Genomic DNA, 25609 nt, shown 5'->3' with positions numbered 1-25609 from the left:
TGGCGATAAAAACTGATTTTTGCCAACATTGCAAATGCCGCTCTAATTTGTCACAAAAGCACAAAGCTTCTAAAAAAGTCAACATTTTTATTTTTGAACCAGCAGAAGCTTAAAGTTTTCACCAGCTATAGACACCACTGGAATCTTTTCGCGTTCACAATTGTACTTAAATCGAGGAAAAGTGGAACTTTTGCCAGCATTGCAAATGCTGGACTGATAGTCATTGTTCTACCACAAATGCACACTCGCTTTAAAAACTTGTAACTTTGAATTTTGAGCAAGTAGAAACTTGAGCTTTTCAGCGTATGTGGCCAAGAGCCTGTTGAAAAAGCTCTGAAAAATCGAGTAAAATATCTCAAACTCCTGATTTTTATGGACCAAATGAATGCGGACCAGAATGTGAATGTTGCCACGCAATGACCCGCGCTTATTTAAAAATTTGCAACTTCCCATCCAATCAAAACAGCTACTTGGGAGTTTCACAATCCATAGGATATGGTTTTGGCTAAAAAGCGGCAAAATTTCAAAAAAATCCCAACATTACTGAATTTTTAGTCACCAACTCAATTCTGGTCTAAAAAAATAATAATTTCGCACAATCACACCCCCTTGTATTAAAATCTCCAGCTTCCAATCCAGATCCAGCCCCGGGAAACTTTCACCGTCGATACAGGAGATCTCAGGCTGGACGGAGTGAAAAACCCAAACAAATTGCAACCAACTCTGAATTTTCCCCGCCAAGTGAATGCTGGCCGGAAAATTACTCCATTTTCATACAATTTCACCTGCTCATTAAAACTTCCAAACGAATTCAAGTTGCAACTGGTGTTTCGCAGTATCAATGGAGCATATTTGAGTCTGGAAGTCCTAAAAATCTGATGAAAATTGCCCCAAAAGCTGATTTTTGCCAATATTGTATAATACTGCTTCGAGGTGTCTGGATCCTGAAGTAAATGAAATTTTCTGTTTTCAGAAAACCGGCTTTTTAATATTCCGTCTTGTCCACTCGATCGTTATTTATAAATACAAATTGCCTACTTGAACGAGGGCACGTATTTGTTTATACTTAGTTAGGCAGAGCTGATCAAAATCAATACCCGGTTAATCTAGATAGATCCCCGGAAAGCGTTCAGAGGTGGATTTATTTAAATATATGCCAAAGGCAGTAAGAGTGAAAAAATCATCAGGAAATTTAAAAGCAGAGTTTAATGTTTTTAAACTGGGTTAATTTCCGCTTAAAGAGAATGAGTGAAAATGACACTGTTTTTCTTTGCATCCATAACGCAATGTTTGCGCATTTTCTTTGGCAATTTCCGAGTTGGCCGCATCGAGGGAAAAAGTTATAGAAAATTGATGAAAATTTGATATTTTGTTATGCGGCTCTCGCAACTGTCGCTGTGATAAATGAACAAACGGTTTCGAAAAAGGGTGAGCGACGAAAGCAGATCGCCCTTAAATCGGCAGTTTGAGTATGGGATGGTCTGCGAACAGGCCGAGGTAGCTTTCGGACAATTTATCATCCAAACAAAAGTAATCTGACTAGACAATATTCCAGACCCGAATAATATTTTGTTTAGGAAACGTTTTTTCAGCTCGCTTCCAACCTGTCTAGACGATATCAAAGCCAGAAGACCAGTGCTTTGATGTTCATTTTTTCCACATTTCCATGCAAATCAACCCAATTGTGCAACGAAATCGCACAATTAAGATAAACCCAGACATGTTTAATGCAGGCGCAAATAGAAGCGAATAGAATAAATGGCTGGATGGCGTGTCGTATTGAATCGCTATTTATAATCATTCCTTGGCCCCAGCTAATAAACCCGACAAAGGTAAATAAATCGACGCTTTTGTTGCGGTTCAAATGCCCCTGCCCAATAGTAATTGCCTGGTTATTCTATTGGACGATCGCTTTAGTACAGGGTGTTCCTCTATAAGCGGTTTTTTCAGTCACTATTTTCCTCAATGGCCTAAGAGCCTCTAGAAGAGGCTCTGTTGATTGTTCCATCGACACCCATTTTCTTTGCCTGTGCAATTTTGTCTAAGACTGAATGGATTGGAGATATTTGATAAATGCCAGATGCTTATCACCTTAGCGCCTAATTCTCGCATTTCGGTCTTCATTAGGCGATAAGCAGAAAACAAGCTGACAAGGGAGGCGAATATTCGCGGGAGATATAAATGATTGTTTGCGACAAGAATGGGCAATGGAGAAGACTCTTAGGTGGTCTAAAAATAGATAGATTAAACTGGGGTAAAAGCATGATAACGCGATACTTAGTTAATGCTCGATTTACTTGCGCAACCAAATGATGAATGTCAGACAATGGCGCTCTCTAATCCCTGCCAGCCGTTTATTTCAACGTGTTTTAATTAAATTTACTCGGAGGATGTTTTCGGGGCGTTTGCCCAAGTTGTTGTTCCAACAGACTTTTTCCACAATCTCGTTGATACTATTATAATCGAAGTCGCATGAGGATTTAACTCCTGATTAGTTAATCAATGCCCTAAACGCCCTAATTGGAGCCATTGAGGATTCCCAAGGTGTTTCACCGCAGGCGAATTTACAATCAGCAACTGCCACATTAAATGCTCAAAAAACACCCTGTTCATGCGTCAAAATTAATTCTATCCATCGGTCTTATCGCGGATATTTCTTTATCGAAATGTGCAAATTTCCACATTTTATCGCATACTTTCGCATTCGCCCCTATATGGGGTGCAGTTACGACCTTTCCACAGTTTCCACATAGATAATTGACTCAACCTAACTTTCCGCCTCATTGCCACTCCATTATAGCTTCCCCGTTTCTCCATGACATGAAAAATAATAAGATATCCAATTTCTCGTAATAACCCACCAAATTGCTCTACGCATAGACGATTATGTAAATTGCATAGCGCCCAAAAGTTTCACCGCATACCATTGTGCTTAAAAGCTTTTTTATTCTCTCCTTGGTTTCACCCTTAAAAAACATCAACTTGCCTTAGGCATTGTTTTTAACAAACGTCCGTAATTTTTTCAAGGCCTTGGAAGTTGCTGGGCAGTTTTAGCTTATAACTCTTTAGAGGTTAGGAATTTTAGGTACAACCTAGATGCGAAAATACAGTTTTTAAGACGATCAATCAGAAAGGTTCTTATGGGTGAATCATTTTTCCCAACCGGTTCTGAGATACATTCGCTCAAAGTTCAATAATCGCTTAAGAATTTGCTTCTAACTCTTTAGAGGTTTGGAATGTCTGGCAAGGTTTAACGCCAACGAGATTCTCCATAGAAAAAGTCGAAAACTGTTTCTGAGCTGCGATGTTATCATCCTCTCACGCAATCCTTCAGTCATTTTTTTGCTTCCAACTCTTTAGAGGTTAGGAGTATTTTTTGCAACCGTTTTTGAGTTGCGACGTTTTAAACGTTGTTTCACATTTTTCATCACAAAACCCGATTGAGAAAAGGTGTTTGAAATTCATACTATTTCTCAACTCAACTCAACTCTCAAAGATAGCAAACATTGCACGTTTCTTAAAGAGATCCCGATTCTGCATGCGTCAACCGTAACTGTTTCCATCAAACGAGACCGAAAATTTTAACTTAAATAGCTATTCGACTGCTGATAAATCAGCCCCACATCTGGTCGCGATAAATCCAGGCTCCAGCCAGTAGCTTTGGGAACTTAACTCCCGAAATTTATTATCCATCCATTGATTAGCGATCTTAGATGTAGCACGATGTTAACCTCAATTAAGACAAAGGTTCCCGAAATGTAATTTATACATGTTTATTACATCTATTCAGGAAGCTGGCGGGATTTTACGCGCATCGTCCAACAGTTGAAGTCTTTTAAACCAAGCATTTTTAGAATATTCTCTGGCTGTAAACTGCAAAAATGTCTCTGTTTCAGGTACGTTATATCAGCTCTTTGCGGCAACCAACTCTGCTACAGCCCACCATGGGTGGTCACGTTGGTGTTCTGGGTGGGCTACTTCAACTCCGCCCTCAACCCGCTGATCTACGCATACTTCAACCGGGAGTTCAGGGTGGCGTTCAAGAAGACCCTGCAGAGCTGTTGCCAGATGATGTCAAAAGTCGCCTGTTGGAGGCGGTCGAAGCAAAGGGAGGCGCCCATTTCGTACAGCAACGCCTCCAGTGAGATACCCGGAAATTATATCACCAGAGACCAGACGATACCGAGGTGTAGCTACAACATATCAGAGGGGGAGATTGTGAATTTCCAGAATGAGGCGATAATTTAAGAGGTAGATGGCTGAGAAGGCGCGTAAGTTGTTGCCCAAATAGTGTCTGATACTGAAGTTGCAGATGAATCAGTTTTTTAGTTCGCAATTATTTTAGTTTTTTGAATTTTTTTCTCGCGGAAAATGAAAATATTTTAAGCCGTAAAGGTGTCAAGTTGGAACGTAGTAGCGCGCAAGCTGCGGGCGACTGTCGTTGAACTACACGTGCGCGAGAGAGAAAACCGGGGCCAGCTGCGTTACCAAGTGCGAAATCAGTTTCGCTTCGTTCCATTGCTGAAAGTTCTATTTAATGATGCCAGAGACGTTTGGAGGAAATTTCTGGATTTTGGGTGTGCTTTGAATAGAAACATGATTGTTTGCGAACGCAATTCACACACGCAATTCAAAACACTGTAAATTACTTGAAAAAGTTCCGAATTTACGCTTGAAACTTGAAGCAGTGTTTTAAATAAATTTTTGGGCAAATATAGTGAATTAAAATGTTTCATTTAACTCGCGCTCTTTTATTTAGCCCGAGGTTAAACACGTGGCAAAATACTTGTTTTCGATTTCATAGCCATCTAAATTCATTTTTTTCTGTTGACTATGGGAACCAGTAGAGCCAATTTAATTGGTTTTTAATTTGAAAATGCTTTGACGCATTCGCTGAATTTTTCCACTAGGTTTTGATCGATCAACGGCTCGTTGTTGCAAGCACTTGAAACACTGATAATAAATGTTCACAAGCTGCTTAAAATCCAAACGCAATACACAAAATGTTAGCTGTAATAAAAAATCGATTAAAGCTGTAGAAAAGTTGTCAAAGCCAATTAGTAGAATATTCAGCAAATGAAGATCCAACTTGAAAGTTTTCCATCAATTTGCGAACGCCAATCCATTCATTTTAATGGGATGAATATTCGGAACGTAACAATATTGATACCACCTACGCGTGTTTCATAATGGCCCCAAATGGAGTGTTTTACATTATTTCAGCTCATGTGGGATTCTATGCAATCAATAAGCAAATAACAATAAAGACCGCAGAGAATTGCAGAGGAAAAATGGTCTGAAATTGGCGTTTTAAGCCGAACGATGGCCGATTGGGAAAATGTGCTCGAACGGCACAAATGATCATAACTGGCATTATTTGCTGCAGTTGAATGGGTAAAACTGCAGAGAATGTGGCAGAGGTTCAATAATTAATAGGCTTGTTTGGAATTGGACTAATTTTTATATGCACATTTATAGTTTATCTTTGATGGACTGAGGGTATTCTTGTCATGCTCTAGGAGCTGCTCGAAAAACCCACACACCTTGCAAGCCTTTCCACTAAATTGAGTTTCTTCCTACGGGAATAACATGTTCCTTCTCGGACGCATCGCATTTAATTTGTTCCAAGCTGTGAGAGTTGGTCAAGCAATTAAGAGTGGCCTTTGAAAAATTCCCACTCTGTGTCAGTTCGAAGTTTTCCGCTCTTTGGTCATTCAGAGCATGCTGCACCAATTTCACTCTTCAATACAAAGTCGATTGCCCGGAATTGTTTGGGCAGAGCCGATTGAAAATTGATACTTTTATGGCTTGGTTCTAGAGAGTTTTTCGAAAAAAACATAAGTCAGGCAACAGCGTTACCATCAAATTAGTAGAAGTCAGCTAACAAGATAGATGGATGTGTTTTTGCACAACAAGGTACTGAAGAGTTTTTCGTGTTTTTAGGTCACAAGTACGAATTCTTGTTCACCACTATTTTGTACCAAAAACCCACCAGTTTTCAAACCAAACCGCACTCTCTTGCTAATATTCAAATTGCTTTTCGCAACTGAATCCAGCATACAGGGTGTTTTCATGGCCATGAAAACACCCTGTATGCTGGATTCAGTTGCGAAAAGCAATTTGAATATTAGCAAGAGAGTGCGGTTTGGTTTGAAAATTGGTGGGTTTTTGGTACAATTGAGTCGTCCCAGAACATACGTTTAGCACTGTATAAATATTCTATTAAAGCTGCGGTTTGAACATAAAAGCGATTAAATGTAGGAAAACAAGTTTAAGTTTCCAAGTTGCACAATTACAGCGCCTGAAGAAGAGCGAAACTTTAACTTTGATAAATCGAGATAAGCTAAGTTGAAAATAATGCTTGTGTAAAGTGTAGAACTCCGGGAAATTAGTTTATAATAAGCAGGAAATGTGCATCGAGCTTGCTGCCCGAAAAACCCGAAAATCACCCGACTGCTCAATATTCTGTCTAAAGTTATAATTGTGTCTCTTTTCCTAACAAGACCTACAAAATCTACATCCTTCAGCTGCTAATAAAGCAGGAATCGAGCATGAAAACATCCAATTCCACTTCAACAGTTACATACATATAGAATAGTGTTCACCAGCCCAGAAGCTCATCTGTTTATTGGCACGTGTTTCATGAAACACACCATGCCACTCAACTATAAAGGACAGAGTGCCTCGCATGACCGCCCTCTTCTATGCTATTCTAACACGCAGTTGGTCCGACTTTGAAACGTTGATGGGTCTATCCGTGGCGGAAAGTAATGGGGAAATTTCATTCGAGTTTCTCGCGATTAATAACAACTTGCCTGAAATTAGACTTGTATTGACAAGTTTTGTTCACTTTTTCCATACCAGGGGCCAGAAAGATTCGGCAACAACAAAACATACCATCCGAAGGCCCATTTGAGCAAAGTGTAAAATAAAGGCAAAAACAGTCTACTAGCAGCTCAATAGCCCCGGCTTTTAAAGCTTCTCGACTAGAATAAACTAGCAGGTTTCTGTCAATTTCTGCGAAAGTTATCCTTTATCGTCGATAAATCCTAAACGCCATTGATTCTTATGGCCTGGCCGGAGGCGTGCAGGAACGAAACCGCAATTTAAAATATTTAATGGTCCTGAAATATGCAGTTTCCGGTCATTAAATCCTGGATTATCCTCGTTTCATCTCGCGGTTTGCGAATGTAAAAGGCTTCATTATGGATAAATTGTCTGGTTTATTAATCCAACAGATTCGCCAAGGATAATGTCAATTCTCTAAGCGTCTTTCTCCGCTAATTTTTTCATTATGCCGCTGTTTCAACAGCACGAAAGTGAAAAAGCCATAAAACAGAAACTGAAACAAGGGGGAATGTAAAATAATTGCAATGATGTCAACCGCGAATAATTTCTTGGGTTTGAGAWTTTTAARTTTTTTTGTCTTGAGGCATATTTGAGCAACAACCGGCTACCGAAAATGTAAAAATTAAAGCAAATAGACTCTAATGAACGTTCAAGTAGACTAGCATCTACATCAACAAGCAGGTTTGTTGTGCCGAGCCCTTCGGGCACGACACTGTTCAATGCAATTTTTTGATCAAAATGAAGCTTAACTGCTATAAATACAGGGTGAGCCAGCAACTTTTGTATACAACAACAATTTCTAATTGAGCAACCGGAAGATTGGAAGCAACTTAGTGGTTTTTCCAGAATATTGCTCAATTGAACAAAACTGATCAACAATCTTAGAATAATGATGACAATTTATTTGTACAGCAGTTTTTTAGATATAATTGACAACAGTCTATTAGAACTGAAGCATGTAAATTGTAGGTGAATGCAATCAAGTATTAAGTAGGTAAACGGGCATATTTACAAAGTTTTAGTATTGGTAAGCTTAAGTTGTAAATTATAGCAAAAATCACAGGAGAACATGGTCTACGTAAGTGAAGTTACAGCGGCGCTTTCCAATCACGGAAATTATATTGTAAAAACTTAGCAAGTAAAAGCTGGTAACTGGACTAAGTGTATGTACCTCAATTTTTACCGACCAATAATGTACAATCCAAATTTTCGTAAAGAGACGACTAAATGTAAATATAAATTTAATTTAAATAGCCTATTTTTTGAGAATGTTATCACTCCTCTTAACCGGCGAGGTATTTTTTTAACTTCTGTAAAAAAGCATCTATTTGTAAATAACTACTCTAGAATAGAATAAGCAAAAGTCAATGTATGCCAAACTAACACCAACTGAAAATGTAGAATATTCAGATAAAGCCAACTCCAGAATGCATTCAAGTAAATGAAGTGCAATAGAGAAATTTAATTTTACTAGTTTAAGTTGAATAAGTGAGGAAAACTGAAAACGCAAGCAATAACTGATAGGAATGTGCTTAAATAAGTGAAACGGACTGACCAAATTACAATACATTCCCTATTCAAAAGTGAACAATTTGCGATTTAAAGTTAATTAACCCGAAAGGTTGGCGATGGAAAATTATACTTTTAAATTAATCATTGAGTTTTTCGCTGCAAAAATTCGGTGGCGAACAATTAAATATTTGCTTCCAAATGGTTGGGTCCGATTGAATTGAAAAGAAAATCGCACTTTTGCTTTCGAACTTTTCCAACATTCGAGTCTACATTTTTTTCTCAATGCGTTAGTTTTACTAATAAATTGCATGTTTGTCTAAAGAGAAAGCTGCGAAAGGAATCCGGCAAAGCCAAACATTCAACTTTAAATGAATTCGACAGAATTATACATTATATGGCACATTTTGGGACTTAAGTTCACATTCACTCGCTCTTGTAGAGGCAGCGACATGAAAGCATATGCAGAAGGAAGTTAATATTAATTCAAAAGGAATTCCCGGGTTCCAGTCAATTTTATTGTTTACCATTTAAAATATTACAAAAACGTTTCGGTGTTTTTCTCCACCATCATCAGTTTGTATGTATGGTTGTTTCTACCTTCACATTTGGCAAGCATGAACGGCTTATATTATATAATAAAATTGACTGGACCCAGGAATTCATTTTCAATTAAGTTGAAATACAGTTAGGAAAATATACACAGTTAATATTAATGATAAACAACCAAACAGACCATATACTACACGAAAAGTGAATCCTGAAGTCGTAGGTACTCAAAATAGCGTAACAAAGAACTGTATAAAGTATAGCTTGCAATAAATTTATGTATATTAATATAGATGTTTGCTGTAATAGAATATTTTCCGAATGTTTTTCTCGACATATCTCTTAGGACGTCTAATACATTACTTGGTCGCATAACGCTTCACGACGATTTTGTAAGTTTCATTTCCCTATATGAAGAAAATAAAGATTTAAAATGGGCTTTCGTGTCATTTGTTCCCCTGGCAGACTCCTTGTAGCATGTGTATCGATTTTAATGTATATTTGCCGCAAAAAACGACGTATATTCTTGTCAGAAATTGGTCCAGACAAAAGCACGCTTTAGGCCTCGTTTGAAAGCAATTTTGTTATTTAAAGGGAAGTAAATATATTAGAGGATAATAGTGGGAAATGAAGGGGCATAAAATTCCAACCCTCAAGATTTATTGGTTCGGAAGCAATCCAATTTTCTCGGAAAAGCTGATAGCCCATCAGTGATAAGTAAAGCTTGCAAAAATCTGAAAGAATTAATAAAAACAAGGAAGAACGGAGAAGATTAAACAGGATAATGTTTATTGGTTTTATACACATTGAGGGAAATGAAGGGAACATTTTTAAAGCAGGAATTCTTGATTGATTGATGGCTTTGTTGCAGCGAGTGCTCCGGTTTTGGACTTTTATCTCAGTTTATTTGATCACCATCCGAACCCCAATTCGAGAAGCTTAATTAAATATATTAATAGTTCCGTCGCGAACGCGATTAAATTTGGCCCTTTGCGAAGCCATTATGTTGATATCCACTCGACGATATGGGGACTTAAAACCTATCTGTTTTAACGGATTGGGCGATTGTGGCAAATTGAGCGTCGATCAACGATAGTTGGAAAACGATGGCAGAAATTCAACAACGGCAAACAGGGCTTAGGCTCATTTTCGCAGTGTTTGCAGACACTGAGACCCTCGGACATAAAGGGAAGTTCTCACTGCAGTATTTGCATAATATGCAAAGTTCCACAAACTCGTTGTCTGCAACTTTAATTCCGGAATGATTTGCTGCTTTACATGATAAGGCTCACTCAAAACTGCACAGAACACCAAAAAGCACACTTTGCATAAAACTAGGTTTTTCAAGTTATTGAGCGCAAATGGTGTTTTGTTGCTGAAAAATATGGAATATTTTGCGTTGCACGCGCAAACGAGTGATCGCTTGTCGTAAACAAACATATCATTTGCACGTTTCAACGAAAAAGCGTGGTAAAAAACCTGAATCTGTCCGGCAAAAACACTAGTTGTCGCTGCTAATTTCCGAAACTTCTTCTATGGGGCTGGGAATATCTAGCTGATGGTCATCCGGGCGATCAATTGCAAACTTTAGTTCCGCTATCTGAAAATGCAAATTCAATGAATCAAATGAAGGAAGTAATCCAGGTGGAAGTAGTGCGTACTTCCTCCAAAAGACGCTTCTCTTTAGCTGCCGCTGCATGCAGCAAAGACTTGACTTTTTCCAAAAGATGGGCTTTCTGAGCAAGCTGTTCCTTCACTTCGTCCAGCTGCGCCTTCAGCTGCTCAACTTCCGCGCTTTCCATTCTGCTTTTGGACAGCTTCTTGGCCGCTTGCAGATGCGCTTCCAGGATTTGAATTTTTTGCAAACTGTCGGTGTGTTGCTCTTTCAAGCGGATGTGGTCGCGCCGCAGCTTGTCTGCGGATGGCTAAAACCGCAAAAATGTCCTTTGTTTTAATCTCCAATGCGAAAACTTACAGATCTCTCTGAAAGCGGGCGCTTTCCACTCAGCAGCCGCTTGTTTTCGACTTGAAGTTTTTCCACGACTCTCTTTAGAATGAACACGGTTCTTTCCAGCTGGGAAACCTTTTTCTCCTCCCTGGACTCAGCGACGCATGGGGCGTCACTCGAGCTGGAAGCTTGCTGCTGGTTCTCGTCTTTGAGCAGCTCAATGTAGCTGCAATCAACCAAAAAGTTGCGCGCAACTCAACAGGGGGATTCACAATGACAAATTTACTTTTCTAAATGCTGGATTTGCTCCTGCAGATGCGGGGTCTCCTTCGTGTGCTTCTCTAGGTCCATTTTCAGTTCCAAATTTTCGGCCTCCAGACACAGATTGGATTTTTGCTGATGGGCCAAGCTGGTTTGCAGCCGCTCCAATTCGTTCCGCAGTTCCACAGTTCCCTGCAAGGGAAATCGCAATCAGACAAGGCACAAAAGAACACGCCATGTCAACCAATGGCAATATTTGCTTGTTCTCTGAATCAACGCTTCCAGCTGGGTTTGCTTTGAATGTGGGTTGACCAACTGTTATCTGCAAATATTGGAACATGAAGGCAGGCGAACTTAATCAACGCTAGAAATCCTTAATGGATTTGCTTGGGAAGACCGAACGAATAAAAGTTGTTTTACGTTTGACCGCTTAATTTGATTCCTGGCCGGCCCGGCCGTTAACTTTTGGAACACTTTTCACTTAATTACCGTTCACCTAGTTAGAAGAAACCGTCCAACATGTGAACTAGAGATTAGCGGATCGATCTGTAATCTGAACTTGAAACCGGCTGAGGAGCAAAAGTTTTGCCGGTTTTTCTTGGAGATACCACGGGAAAGTCGGCTTTTTCAGCAGCGAACTATTGAACAGTCTTTCGGTAGTCCGGAGGAACGATCCGCAGGAAATTGCGCCTTTTTCAACAGAATTGATCTTCTGACTGGAAAAAAATTGAACGCCAAGACTGTTTCTTATTGTGGGGCAAAATCTAGGCCACAGCCGAAATTTACACATTTTTCTGATCGCTTCGGCCAGTAGAATCCGTGAGCCCAGCGAGGTGAAAGCTCGCAGCTCGCAGGTGGAAAACAGTTACGAGCGCTTGTACGCGCAAATTGTTAAATCCATCATAACTCGTTACCGCATAATCGAAAGTGCACATGCAAGCAATGGTTCTTGCTAATTGAATTAAGTCAGCAGGTTTGTGTGTGTGGGCTGGAAGACGTTTCGAGTCGCTTGCGAGTGAAACAGCCCGAAGATGCTCCTAGTAGTCATGCTAGCTGTTATACTAGTCCTAGCTTACATTTATTTCAAGGACTCGTATAAGTACTGGAGGCGACTGGGGATCCCGCAACTAAGCCCGCAGTTTCCTTTTGGAGATATGGCCGATGTGATTTTCAGGTAAAAAACCCCCTGCACTCAAAACAAGTGTGGAAATTCCCAACAACTTCCAGAAAGCAAAACATGGGCGACAAAATCAATCAAATCTACGCCCACCAAAGGCGGCAAGGCCACGATTATGTAGGCCTGTACTTCTTCAGCCGAAAGGCCTTTTTGCCGCTCGATCCCGCCCTCATCAAAGACATCCTAGGCAAAGACTTCCAGCACTTTTACGACAGAGGTAAATGTTTATTCCGGTCGAATATTCCGCGTTAACCACGAGATTTACAGGGATTTACTACGATGAGAAAAACGACCCGTTGAGCGCACATTTGTTTTCCATCGCAGGGCCCAAGTGGAAAAATTTGAGGGCGAAACTGACCCCGGCGTATTCGCCCGTTAAGCTTAAGGGAATGTTTAACACGATCCTGAATTGCGGCAAGCAGATGTCAGAGGTTATAGGCGAAATATCGGAAAAGCAGGGCGAAGTTGAAATAAAGGTCATGGGAGTTTTAAAAACGTTAAAGCCTTGCTGGAGCCAATTAGATTTACTCCTGGAATTTCAGGAAATCCTGGCCAGATACAGCACTGATGTGATTGGTTGCTGTGCCTTTGGATTGGACTGCAACACCATGAGGAATCCTGAGGCCGAGTTTCGACGAATGGGGAGGCGCGCTTTTACGCAAACCATCGGCGATGTCTTGAAAATGGTACCATTCCCCTTCCCCAATAGGAGGAAATAGATAAAAAGCCAACCCCTTGCAGATAGTGATCAGAAGCTTTCCGCCGATCGCCAAAGCGCTCAGACTGGGCGTGTTTTCCGACAGCGTGACGAGTTTCTTCCGAAAAGTTGTCGACGAAACCATCACGTTCAGGGAAACTAACGGCATTCAGCGCAAGGACTTCATGCAACTTCTAGTTGAGTTGAAGAACAACAGAAGCATTGTTGACGATGAATTGGAACCGGCCAAGGTGCGCGAACATTCAGCATTAAACGCACATTGCTGAAGAAGATCATTTCCAGCAAACTGAGCCAGGAACGGCCTTAACAGTGGACGAGGCTGCGGCTCAAGCCTTCATCTTCTTCCTTGCTGGGTTTGAGACGACTTCAACCACCACCAGCTTTGCCCTTTTTGAGATGGCTCGTTGCCCTCATATTCAACAGCGAGCGCGCGAAGAAGCCCTCGGGATACTTGCCCAGCATGGTGGGGAAATCACTTATGACGCCCTCATGGAGATGAAGTACCTTGACATGATTTTCAACGGTAAACTTTTCAGGTTCTTCTAGGTTCCCTAATCAGTGATTGTCCAACAGAAACGCTTCGCAAATACCCTCCGGCACCAGTGTTTCTTCGCAAGTGCACCAAAAGCTACCGAATCCCCAATACGAACGCTTTCATCGAAGAAGGCCAATCGGTGCTCATCCCTTGCATTGGACTGCATAGGGATCCAGTCTACTTCCCAAATCCTGATCTGTTCGACCCCGAACGGTTCAGCGATCAGAACAAGTCCAAAGTGAAGGATGGGACTTATATTCCATTTGGATCGGGCCCGAGGAACTGTATAGGTGAGCCAAAAAAGTTCGAAACGTCGCACAATAACAACGAAACATAAATTTAGGAATGCGGTTTGCGATGATTCAATCGAAAGTCGCCTTAGTGCTCAGTTTGGTCCATTACGAGCTCCGACTGAGTGAACGCACTCAGTTGCCCCTCAAAATGGAAACGAAGGGCATCATTTTGGCCCCGATCGGCGGCCTTTGGATAGAGTTTAAACATAGATAGGCCCATTTATGCTATAGTTATCGAGTACAATAAATTACCTTAGTGCTGAGTTCCAAAATGGCAATTTTCCTCTCCTGAGCTTCCAGTTTTTCCTGCATAACCGCGGTGCTTAACGCACCATCTCCATGCTGCCGCATTTCCAGCTTAGCCTGAAGAGCGGCTAATTCACATGTAAGTCTGTCGTTCTCGATCTTTAGAACGGATTTGTCCTCGCTGCAAAGCATGTTTTTTTGCTCAGACCTCAGGGCTTTTACGCGGTTCTCCAGGCTGATTTTCTCCCGCTCTAGGCGCTCGATTAGCATCCTAAAACCACTCAATTAGTCCAGTGAAGAAATTGGGAAAATTCAGCAGTTACAACCTGTACCCAGTGCACGTTTGCTGCAGCTTCTGGAACTCTTCCTCGCGCTCCTGCAGTTTTGTTTTGTATTTTTCGCAATTTTCCTGCCAGAACTTTTGCTTCTTCCACTTTTCGAAATCCTCGTTGGCAGCGAACTTGTGCTTCTCGTTGATAAGCTGTTGACTGGTTAATTTCTCGTTCAACTCCTCAATTTCGCGCTCTAGAAAACTGACTCGCTTCTGCAGTTGTTCCTTGACCGATTTTTCCGATTTTTGACTCCGCGCTGACAAATTTGCCCTAAAAAATCATCGTTAAGTTCAGAGTCGTCACTAACCAAACGGAAATAGAACTACTTCTTTGATAGTTGCTCCCTTAGATCCCTAAGTTCTTCCTTTAAGTGGCGCTCTTTATTCGCCAAAACTTCACATTTGGTCTTGAGAATTTCAAATTCCTTTAATCGACTGGGTTTTTCCTGGATAGCTGGCTGTCCGTTGGGCACTGGACCTGCAGCCTCCAGCTAATCTCAAAATAACGCTGTAGGAAAAGCGGAAATAGATTTTCCCAAATGGTCCCTGACCTGCTTTAACTTCGAGGAAAGCTCCTGAATTTTCTCGTCTTTGTCCCGACAAAGCTTCAAAACATCCGGGTCCAGAAAACCGGCAAGCTTCTGCTCCGGGGTGGCTTTTTTCCCTGGCTCCTCTTCAGACAGTTCCTTCAGCTTCTGGTAATCCGTTTTGTAATTGTGCAGCTCCTTATTGTGCTGGTCGTTTAGGCTGCAATTTAAAATCAGCCCCCATACACAAGGTTGGGTTGTTTAATTTATAGCCGACCTCTTTCCCAGCTGCTGCATTGCAAGCAATCTATCCTGGGCCATCTCACGCCACCTCGCTGCCTCTTGGAGGGAGTTCTGCAGCTGAGCTTGTAGCTGCGCCTGTTTTGTATGCAGCTCAGCCAAGTGTTTCTCCAAAGCTCTCACCTGAGAGATGTACTTTTCGACAGCTGCGGATTTATTGCGCGCCGCAGCTAAGTCCTGCTGGAAGCTGGTTCATATTGCGTAAGAATATTTGTATTGGTGTAAGTTTGGGGTACCTTTGGGTGTTTTGTTGCTCTGCAAGCAGTGCTTTGCGCAAAACCACCAACTCCTGCTGCAGATTAGCAGCCGCTAGACTATGTCTGTCTCGGTCTGTTTTCAGCAGCGTTTGATACTTGATGATTTCCGAGTCCTTGTGCCTTATGCGGTCCTGAGCGTTTTTCAAAGTTACCTGCAAACAAGTGGGTGGTTGCCTAAACCAACGGTTGGTCGAAGTAATTGTGCGTACTCTAAGTGATAAGAAGTCTTCCTCTGAAGAGTTGCCTGGAACTGCCGAACCGTCGCCAGCTCCTCCATTGTGCTGGTTTGAAGAAGGCATTTTCGCTCTCTCTAAATTCAGCCCCAAGCAAACCGTTTGGTTCTCCAGAAAAGCGACTTCCTCCTTTGACCTTCTGAGTTGTTCTCTGCACTCTGATAACTCGCCTTCTTGCACTAACAGCAACCTTAATTTAATTGCGTCTATGTGTTAAGGCGTTTTGCAATTTTGTTAGCTGACCTTTGATTACATTTAGGAATGTTTTTCGGGCTTTGAAGCCGTGGTCGATGGGAATTTCTTCTTGACGTTTCGTCTACAAATGCGGTAGACATTATCAAAGGCGATGAGGCAGTGGGCGAAGTGATCTCCCGTGCTTTCCGACTAAGACTGGTTCAACTACTGGAGCCCCTGTCGTATTTATGCGGCGACAGGGGATCCAGTAGTAAGTAAGGAAACACACAAGTTTTTAACCAAACTATTATACATAATAGCGCGGATCCAGTAGTTGAACCAGTCTTAGTCGGAAAGCACGNGAGATCACTTCGCCAACTGCCTCATCGCCTTTGATAATGTCCACCGCAGTTGTGGACGAAACGTCAGGAAGAAATTCCCATAGACCACGGCTTCAAAGCCCGAAAAACATTCCTAAATGTGATTTAAGCGGCCGTTAAAGCCTACATAGTCTGACCTTTTATTCTCTATGATTGCGCTATCCTTAACAGAAAGTTGACTCTGCAAATTGTTAAGATGAATTCTGGCTGCTTCCAGCTGTGGAGTCTCGTCCGGTTTCTGTTTCTCCGTCTGGCAGTCCATGTTCCTCATAATGACCATTTTGGATTCAGGTTTTTCAGGGGCAGTTGCAACAGGATCGACGGTTTCTTGCGACGCAATTTCCCAGACTAGTACAGGCCTTCTTTTCGGTGGCCTCGGACTGTTTTTGTTTGAAGCTTCAAAGGTGCCAAGCTGATAAGCCAGGAAAAGCTCCTTTTCAAGCCTTTGCAGGTCGAGGTCTTGCTTCTTAACTTTTTGCTGCAGATAGTCGACTTGTCGCTTTTCGCTTTGGTGGTTCTGAAATTTGTTTAATAAACTTTTGCTTCACAGCCCATAAATGCTTGATTTTACCGGGTCTTGCGTCCTCGATGAAGCTTCGGGGGGGATTTTGTCGCGGGTTTCTCTGGCGCTTTGCAGTGCCAGGAAAGCTTCGTGTCTCTCCTTTTGGATTGTATTCAATTTTTCCACCAAAATCTCTTGATTAGTTAATGCTACGCATCCATGATATTGAATGCGCTGCTTTAGCACTATGTCCTGCAGTGTCCTGCAAATACTAATTTTAATCTGTGCATCTAATGCATCCAGGATGTTTACCTGATTTTCTTGTCCAAACTCTTTCCGACGGTCGCAAACTGCGAGCGTTGCCTTTCCATCTCCGAGCAGAGTTTTGCATAACCGGCTTCCCAAGTGGAAACTTCCCTTCGCAGAAAGTCGACCTGCAGTTGGTAGTCTCGAGTATCTGAACGTGATTTAGACAAGTCGCTGTACAGCGCGTCAATCACAGTCTTCTCGTCCGATGTGGCTGTTAAATCCAGGATCTCATGCTTTAGTCCTTGAAGGAGCAAACATCGGGAGTTTCAGAAGCGATTATTGGGGGCCCAAATGCTACTTGCCTAGCAGCTCTTGTTCTTTTTTCATGCTCCAACTTGTGGCTTGTTGCATTCGCTCTTCACGCTCTTGCAATCTTGCAGACAACGCCGCTTTATCTGCTATGAGTTGTTTATTGTCTCGCATCAAAGACTCGATGTTTTCCTCTAGATTCTGTATACAACATTGAGAATATGCCCCCAATTTTTCCCAGTTTAAAGCCCTTTACCTTATGAATATCGGCAGTATCTACGCAAAGCAACTGGTCTTCCAGCTCCACGATTCTCTCTTGCAGAAGCAGGTTTTTCTGCACAAGTCCGTCTCCGAATTTGGAAAATTCTGAAAATTTTTCTTCCGATTTCCGCAACTGTTCTTTAACCAGCTCGTACAAGTTGTTCGTATGATTGGCGCGGTTTTTTTCTGATAATGCCTCAACCTTAAGCACAATTAAAGATGGAGCGTTTCGAAACCGAAAAGCAAATGAAAGTATTTTGCTCACCTCAAGATCAGCTACCTTTTTTGACAGCGAACGAGCGCTGGGGTCCTCTTTATGTACTTCTTGATTTAATTTTACTAGCAGTTTGTTCAGTTTGTCTACAACCTCAAATTGTGCAAACTATGCGCAGCTAATAGAAACTTAACTCACCCTTGAGATCACGGTTTTCCTTAGTCAAATCAGCCTCGGTGTGTTTTAAAATGGACTTTTCCAGATTGTGCTGATCGCGTTGTCCCTCGACTTCGCCCAAAAGTTGGCGATATTTTTTCACGTAATCGTTTAGAGAGCTTTGAAGCTCTTTAGAGTTTTCCGTGGCTGTGCAATGGTGGACCTTTTCATGGCACAGTTTGGCCTGGAGGAACACCGCAAGCCGTAACAACGCGTCCAACTCTAATTGATGGTTTTTAGACAAGTTAGCCAGATCAGATCTGGCTCGTGAATGCTCATCCTGGAGCCTAATTAATTGGTTGAACAAGTGGTGCGACTTTTTTCTCTCCGTTTGGATCATTGCGGACAAGTCCATCGAGCTGACTAGATCGATATCAATTAGCGGCGTATCAAGCTCTTGCTCGAGGATTTTCAGCTTTTTCACCACCGCCTCCTGCTCTCTCTGGCAATTTACATGCAGCAAATTCAGGTTGTCTTTTACCATTTCGAATTCGCTTTCCAGTTGCGAATCGACTTCCTCGCCTGTTTCCATGAAATACTGAAAATGGGCAACGAAAAATGAATGTGCTTAGCAGCAGAGTTGCAAAGTCAAAACCTCACCAGTAGAATCTTCAGAATTGATGTCTTGACTTTTTCAATGCAAGGAACATCAGTGGCAAAAATTGCGTCCATAATTTTCGAATCTGCCGCGCGTATTTCATTTCGTCCGGAATTTTGCTTAGGATTCTCTATTGATGTGTCTTGTGATCGATTAGTGGGTAAAGAGCGCTTCAATTTGTCCAATTCGTTTCTAAAAATTGCGGTTGTAAAAAAGCGAGCAGCTCATTTTTTGGTAGCTACCGGGCGTCGTGTAATTGCTCTCTTAACTCCATATTGACTCCCTCTAAGGTGTGCAGCTCGGCCTAAAATAGTGTCCGACTAAATAAACGCGGCTTGCCAGTCAATGAAAACTGACCTGGATTCGCATGTCTGGATGGTACCAGCCGGAAGTGTGCTTCACGTCCAGCGCCTTCAGAAGTCGTTCCAAAACATCCGACTTCAGTTCTCTGGGTTCAGTTTCTGAAAAGCAGAATAAGCGTAAAACAACACTGAAATAAAGCTGACGGAAAGGAGAAATTACCGTTCTTCACTCGTACGCTGTTTAAGATTTCATGCAAGCCTTTACGTAATGCTTCGTTTTCTTCGGACAGAGCTTTAATGTCGTTTGCTCCCGCTTCGCTTTTAGGCTCATTGAGAAAGGTTGCTATCTATGTACCAAATATATATATATTAACACCTGCCTGCGGCTTAAGATGAGTAACTCCAGCACCTGTTGTTTGAGGCTTTTGGCTTCTAATTTTAGCCCGATATTTTCTTCCTGGTGATGCCGAAGCTGCGCTTGCAGCTTCGCTATCATCTTCTTTTCCTTCTTCGACTCGTTTATCAGTTCGGGGTCGATTTCAATATCAACGTCTGATGTTATGCCCAAACGGTCTCTAAAATTAATTCGACTGTCTTGAATCAATCGGTAGTTGAGCGCTTAGTTTCTACCTTAAATCAGTGTTTTCAATTTGCAGAATATTGAGCATCTCCTGGATTTTGTTGATGTCTCTCACTAGACCGACAATTTGCTTTTCATGCAGCATTTTTTCGACTTTTAACGCCTCGATGTCTTCCAATTGAGTCACCAACTCGCATTGGCCATTTTCCGTCATCTGCTCTTTAATGGAATTTAACTGCAAAAAAGGTGTTTTGCGATGAAAATTTCTCATAAAATTTCGTCTTAGTTTGTTGAAACTTACATCCGTTACATACATGTTGGTTAATTTATTGGCATATTCCACTTCCTTCTGCATTGCTTGGCAGCGATCGTGAGCTTTTTTCAGTTGCGTCGCCATGCTTTTCTCAGCTTCCTTCATGCTTTTCAGCTGGTTTTCCCATGCTTGCCGCTCCTCCTTCAGCTTATTAATAACTTTCGCACTTTGCCTCATTTCGGCGACGCAATTTTGCATTTCCAATTTGAGCTCACTTAGTTGCTCTTCGGTTGCGGCCAAAGTGAGCTCCAATTTTTTTTCTGCAAAAAAGCCATTAGCGAGGCGCAATTCAGCAAATTGTTGTTTACCTTCTTGGAAATCTGGCTTGTTTTCCGATAGCTGGTCTTCTTTTGAAGGTGCGGGGGATTTCGATGATAAAGCTTCGGGTAGTGAGCGTTTTAGTAGCAGGATTTCGTCGTCTTTGCCTTGCAAAAGGGCCTAGAATGAACAATTTTAAAGGTACTGGCTAATTTTTGTTGGTGTTTTTACCTTCCATTCACTTTCCTGCTGCTTTGCGTGATTGTGGGCGGAAGTCAGTTGTTTTTCTGCAGCGGCTTTTTCTGAATTCGTTGCTTTTAGCTGGTCTTTGAGTTGATCAAGTTGGGAAGAAAAGTGTTTCAGGCTTTCTGAACTTTCCAATTAAGGACACTTAATTAATTTAGCGGGTTTTCTTCAATAAAACGTCCATAGTTACCGTCACGCTCTTCCAATAGATTTTCGAGGGTTTTCAACTTTTCTGTCGTAGCAGTGATTTCCTTGGTGGCCGCAGCAAGTTGATCTTTCGCTTCCACCAGTTTGTCTCTTAGAACTGTGTTTTCCGTTTCCATTTCCTTGAATATCCCCAAAGCTTATCAACAGTACGAAATTGGAAATAACGCGTTTTACCTCGATGTCCTTTAAAAGATCGGAAATCTGCTGGTTTTTTGAATGGACGAGCTCTATCATGCTTGAACGTTCCTGATGCAGGTTTACCGAACTAGAACCCTCCGATTCGCTGGTGTCTCGAGCTTTAGCCTGACTTGCAAGCTGCTTATTTTCGGACTCCAGGCGCTTTAACCGCTTGTTCAGCTGAAGCAAAGTAGAAAAACTATTTAGGGATACAGTTTGAAGAAACACTGAGAGAACTCGGAAGTTGAAGAAGAGAGAGAAACCTCTATACTGTAAAAGCCCCAATTTATGCTCTAACCAGTGGTGTTGAAATGAGCGCCCGAGTTGAATTTCTCCCCGGGAAATGAGCAAAAACGTGACGAGAAACATGAATTTTTGACCTAATCTTGTACCTAAATGCGTGATACTCAAATTTTCTTTCTTGTGTGAAAACTACCGCCATTTCCTCACTCGCGTTTCCTTGCGTGAATAGAGCTTTAAATTATCTTTTCAATTATACCAAAACGAGCTCTGTGGCTTAAATGGCTCTTGAGAAATGTCGAAAAAAGCGGCGACTTTTGAGACGATTTTGCTATAAAAAAAACGAGCAAACTAACATCGTTCTGGAAATTTGGACTTTTTTGAGAAAACCGCAAGCCGTTCATAAGGAAACCTTTATACTGTAAAAGACCCAATTTATTCTCTAACCAGTGGTGTAAAAATGAGCGCCCGAGCTGAATTTCTCTCCGAGAAATGAGCAAAAACATGACGAGAAGCATGAATTTTTGACCTAACCTTTTGAACTTGTAAAGAATACCGCTCATTATACTGCACGGTCTTCTTCAGCTTGGCTTTGCTTTCCAAGTACTTCTGCTCCAGATCTAAAAAAAAATTAAGAGCGTAAACGAAAGCTACTGCATATCTTCCAACAGTTTGTGAAATGCTTGAAATGGAGTCTTTTAGAGAGTAAAACGCATGCAAAAAATGCATTCTTTGCGCCGGAAATTGAAAAATTTGATCAATTTTGGAAAAAATCTTATGAAATATATTAAACAACAAATTTTCTTACTCTCATATTCTACAGGGCTCATGCTAACAGACATTTTTGACCTGAAATGAGCCTCAGTTACCAAGTAGGACGCTTTGGGCGCATTTAGTTGATTCAAATGGTGTATTTGTTATTGCCTAGCAACCACCCAAAGGGAAGCTCTTGCGATCAAAGCGCCGTTGTCAATTTGTTAATTTTGTATAGTGGTAAGTTTCGTGGGTAGTTTTGTAAAGGTTGAAAATTCCTGTTAAATTTTCCTCAAATTTTGACTTCCTTTGAAACGCGGCAGCGTTGCTTGTGGCGTAGACAGCCCGGTTTTCTGTGTGTTTACTACTGCTTCAAACCAACCTCAATCAGTTAGAGCTTTTGAGTCAATGTGAGGAGTTTTTGAGTGAAAACAATGGCAAACAAGCTCAATAAGGAGTTCTACAATACTGTATTAGCCCAAGCGTTTAGTCCATGTGGAACTTTGCTCATAACTGGAGATGCTTATGGGACTCTGTCGGTCTTCAAGTAAGGACTTAGTAAATTGAATCTAAACCCTCTAAACAATTATCTATGCTTAATGCAGCTTATCAAAGGTGGTGAACCCTGTGGGGAATATAACTAAAGAAGAACTGGTGCCCCGGAACCGAATAGTGGTGAAAGCCGACTACCAAGTCAACAGCCTTTTATCCACCCCAAAGCACCTGCTTGTAGGCGGATATGGGGAGATTTACGCCTATTTATGGAACAACATCAAAGGATCGAATAGGAACGTGCAAGCGACCTGGTCAATCGAAATCCCTTCGGGCCAGAACAGCTTTAATAAGGCCGAAGTCAATGCGATGCTGTTCAATAAGAACACCGGCACTTTCTATGCTGGGTGTGGCGACAACAAAGTCTACTGCTTTAATCTGGAAACCCGAAAGTGTCTCAAAGTGCTCAGCGGACATTCGGACTACATACATGCCATTTGCAAAACGTAAGTTAGCATTTTAACTAGAACAAGCCGTTGGTCCGACTGAAGCTTCCTTTACATAGTGGAGACAATAATCTGATCTCATGTGGAGAAGATGGGCTGGTAAACATTTGGGACTTGAGAACCAACAAGGTAACCGATAAACTAGAGCCCCATTTGAATGGCAAAGTTGCTAGAAATGAGCTGGGAAAATGGTTAGGAGCTGTTGATTGTAATGAGGACTACATTGTGAGTATCTAAAGGGGGAAATTTGATGGTTTATTAGTAAATATGTTTTTTGTAGGTGTGCGGCGGTGGGCCCCGTTTGACTTTATATCACTATCGTTTCTTGACGAATTCCACGATTTTTCCCATTGATGATCAAGGCATTCACGTAGCCGAAATTTACGACGACAAAGTACTGGCCGGAGGTACTATCAAACTTTCCTTTTGCACTGCGGAAATTTGCATTATATGGTTTTTCAGGCAAGTCCAAACTGTTCTACCAAGCCAGCTTTAATGGCGACATTATAACGGAAATTCCTACCAGTGCAGTCACCACTTACAGTGTGGTTAAACATGAGGAACCTTTCAGGATAATGTGCATAGCCGGGTCGAGCCCCAAGATAGATGTTTCGCTCAATTTCATGTACAAGGACCAGCAGCTCTCGTTGTATTAATAGGTATTTTATTCGAGTTTACAGGGGCTGAATCTGGAAATTTCGCTGGCCATGCGATGAATTTCTCCCGTAGATAGAGGATTAAATACTTTTATTTTTTTCTTCGTGTTGCTCTTTTATAGCCCTCACTCTCCCCGACAGAAACGGTTCGATTCCAGCCCTTGTTTTTTTTTAATTTTTAATTGCAGTGTTTGAAACTTTTGCGTTAAAGTCGGCAACATTGGACCGAGTTGACACTCTAAACGAAGAAGACCGGCCACATGAACCCCAGTTGCGTCAAGTAGATGAAAGTGTTCGAAAATGAGCAAAATATTGGGGCAAGCTTTTGCAAAGCTGCTTAAAACAACCGAACTTCTCAAACCTCTTAATCCGGGCCGAAGGCATGCCAGCTCGTTTAAAACGGCGATTATCACCGAACACGCCAAACCCATAGAAATTGTAGAGAAGAAACAGGTGAAGCTGAAGGCAAATCAAGTGCGGGTGCAAGTCAGCTATTGTAGCTTGAATTCAGTGGATAGTCACAAGTTCAAACAGGGAGGAGGAGAGCTGCCGTTTGTTCCAGGCTATGAACTATCCGGGGAAGTTTCGGAAGTGGGCAGGGAGGTTGGGGCAGATCAAATCAGTGTTGGGGAGAAAGTGGTGGGACTTAGTTTGGAGAATTTCGGGGGGCTGGCTGAGGAGTGTGTGGTGAGTTGAGGCCCTATAATTTGAGCTGAGTGGAATATCTCGTGTGTGAACTGTCCAAATAGCGAAATCTAGGCAATTAACTGCTCCAAACATCCTACATTTTCTTATTAGACTTGCTTTTGTAGTTTCGTTCTCACACAGGGCGAGCTAAGTTTTGGAAAGTGATTTTGAAGAAATAATAGAAGACGCTCATTTAAAATTTCTATCGTGCAATATAGATTAAGTAGCGACTTGATGGTGGTCCAAAAAGGAAGATTTCACGGAAGTGCAGGCTCTTCAGTAAAAAGTCCTAACTTACAGTCTAGGGCAAGTAGGGACTTGAAAGTTTCAGAGTTTATAGAACACACTTCGACCTAATATTGTTGAGAATTTCATTCAATTTACAACAAATCCCGATTTTTGCGCCCAAAAATGGATGTTTCCACGCAACTGAAAGATCTTTCTTCTCTGTTCTTCGTTAAAATATTCTAAACACTTACTTAAAAATGTGTACATCCTCATCAGGCACCGTGTATATTGAACAAAATCTTGCTTTAGCTAGACATCGATGATGTATTTAGAATACCAACCGAAGTGACCACAAAGGACGCAGCCGTTATAGCTTATGGCCATTCTCTGGCTCTTTACACGTTTTCCAAACTATCCAAACTGAAGGAAAATGAACCGGTTGTGATTACCGCTGGACCGGCTGGACTGGGTTTGGCTGCTGTAGACGTAGCCGCCAACATCTACAAGACACAAGTGAGTCAGAAAAGTTACATTTCGGCTTTGAAGCCGTGGTGCATGGGAATTTCTTCCTGACGTTTCGTCCACAACTGCGGTGGACATTATCAAAGGCCGTGAGGCAGTGGGCGAAGTGATCTCCCGTGCTTTTCGACTAAGACTGGTTCAACTGCTGGATTCCCCGTCGAAACGTAAAGAAGAAATTCCCATAAACCACGGCTTCAAAGCCCGAAAAACATTTCTAAATGTAAACTTTTTTTCCATCTTAATACTCGATTTTTGACCTTCCACTTGAATCTCTTCAAAGTCTTCCACACCAGACCAAATTGGTTTTCCATTTTTATACCCGATCCCGCTTTATAACCGATTGTTGCCTTCTTGAACTTCTTCCAAACCCGGACTCTGTATAACCGGTTTTTGAACGTCATCTTCACTCCACCAACGAATTCGAATAAACTTTTTTTCAGACTGTGAAGACCTTTACGGCCGGTCAAATTTACATGTAGAAATGTTTTTCGGGCTTTGAAGCCGTGGTCCATGGGAATTTCTTCCTGACGTTTCGTCCACAACTGCGGTGGACATTATCAAAGGCCTCATCGCGCTCTAAGAAAAACATTTCTAAATGTAAACTTTTTTTCCATCTTAATACTCGATTTTCGACCTTCTACTTGAATCTCTTCAAACTCTTCCACACCGGACCAAATTGGTTTTCCATTTTTATACCCGATCTCGTTTTATAACCGATTTTTGCCTTCTTGAACCTCTTCCAAACCCGAACACTCTGTATAACCGGTTTTTGAACGTCATCTTCACTCCTCCAACGTATTCGAACG

At 41.7% G+C, this 25609-nt stretch overlaps 5 protein-coding genes across 5 annotated transcripts in view; 4 read left to right on the top strand and 1 right to left on the bottom strand.

The window, feature by feature from the left end:
* LOC109545405 (octopamine receptor beta-1R) overlaps window positions 1–5988 on the top strand; it is a 46485-nt gene extending 40497 nt beyond the window's left edge. Inside the window, exon 4 of the mRNA XM_019916072.2 lies at window positions 3897–5988. Coding sequence (XP_019771631.2) covers window positions 3897–4248 — 352 coding nt within the window. The 3' untranslated portion in view covers window positions 4249–5988. The remainder of the gene's footprint in view (window positions 1–3896) is intronic.
* Window positions 5989–9668: 3680 nt separating this feature from the next.
* On the bottom strand, window positions 9669–21892 carry LOC109545401 (centrosomal protein of 290 kDa). Its single transcript, XM_048666799.1, has 31 exons — window positions 21768–21892; window positions 21494–21579; window positions 20717–20899; window positions 20526–20661; window positions 20321–20457; window positions 20140–20269; window positions 19820–20091; window positions 19569–19753; window positions 19348–19513; window positions 19159–19285; window positions 18994–19097; window positions 18879–18940; window positions 18639–18828; window positions 18021–18576; window positions 17874–17968; window positions 17604–17810; window positions 17401–17548; window positions 17102–17345; window positions 16859–17051; window positions 16411–16804; window positions 15710–15939; window positions 15480–15652; window positions 15221–15430; window positions 14968–15163; window positions 14744–14907; window positions 14412–14687; window positions 14092–14356; window positions 11142–11308; window positions 10883–11081; window positions 10569–10832; window positions 9669–10507 (listed from the first exon to the last, which is right to left on the bottom strand). Exons 1-31 carry the CDS (start codon window positions 21799–21801, stop codon window positions 10409–10411), a joined length of 5892 nt encoding a protein of 1963 aa, XP_048522756.1. The 5' UTR covers window positions 21802–21892; the 3' UTR covers window positions 9669–10408.
* Window positions 11909–14111, top strand: LOC109545510 (probable cytochrome P450 6a14). Its single transcript, XM_019916257.2, has 8 exons — window positions 11909–12290; window positions 12344–12510; window positions 12561–12769; window positions 12836–12979; window positions 13035–13241; window positions 13294–13534; window positions 13585–13836; window positions 13890–14111. Exons 1-8 carry the CDS (start codon window positions 12148–12150, stop codon window positions 14051–14053), a joined length of 1527 nt encoding a protein of 508 aa, XP_019771816.2. The 5' UTR covers window positions 11909–12147; the 3' UTR covers window positions 14054–14111.
* Window positions 21893–21998: 106 nt separating the features above from the next.
* LOC109545509 (THO complex subunit 6 homolog) lies at window positions 21999–23467 on the top strand. The gene is made up of 5 exons (XM_019916256.2): window positions 21999–22259; window positions 22318–22710; window positions 22770–22935; window positions 22991–23117; window positions 23173–23467. Exons 1-5 carry the CDS (start codon window positions 22147–22149, stop codon window positions 23364–23366), a joined length of 993 nt encoding a protein of 330 aa, XP_019771815.1. The 5' UTR covers window positions 21999–22146; the 3' UTR covers window positions 23367–23467.
* Window positions 23468–23547: 80 nt separating this feature from the next.
* The window catches only part of LOC109545508 (quinone oxidoreductase-like protein 2 homolog), a 3104-nt gene continuing 1042 nt past the window's right edge, over window positions 23548–25609 (top strand). The window contains exons 1-2 of the mRNA XM_019916255.2: window positions 23548–24053; window positions 24591–24794. Coding sequence (XP_019771814.1) covers window positions 23667–24053; window positions 24591–24794 — 591 coding nt within the window. The 5' untranslated portion in view covers window positions 23548–23666. The remainder of the gene's footprint in view (window positions 24054–24590; window positions 24795–25609) is intronic.

This window comes from Dendroctonus ponderosae, unplaced genomic scaffold (assembly GCF_020466585.1).
Source record: "Dendroctonus ponderosae isolate FM_Combo_2020 unplaced genomic scaffold, Dpon_F_20191213v2 Dpon_F_20191213_5, whole genome shotgun sequence".
Lineage (NCBI taxonomy): Eukaryota > Metazoa > Arthropoda > Insecta > Coleoptera > Curculionidae > Dendroctonus > Dendroctonus ponderosae.
Note: the sequence above shows the minus strand (reverse complement) of the source record. Positions and strands in the feature narration are given on the sequence as shown.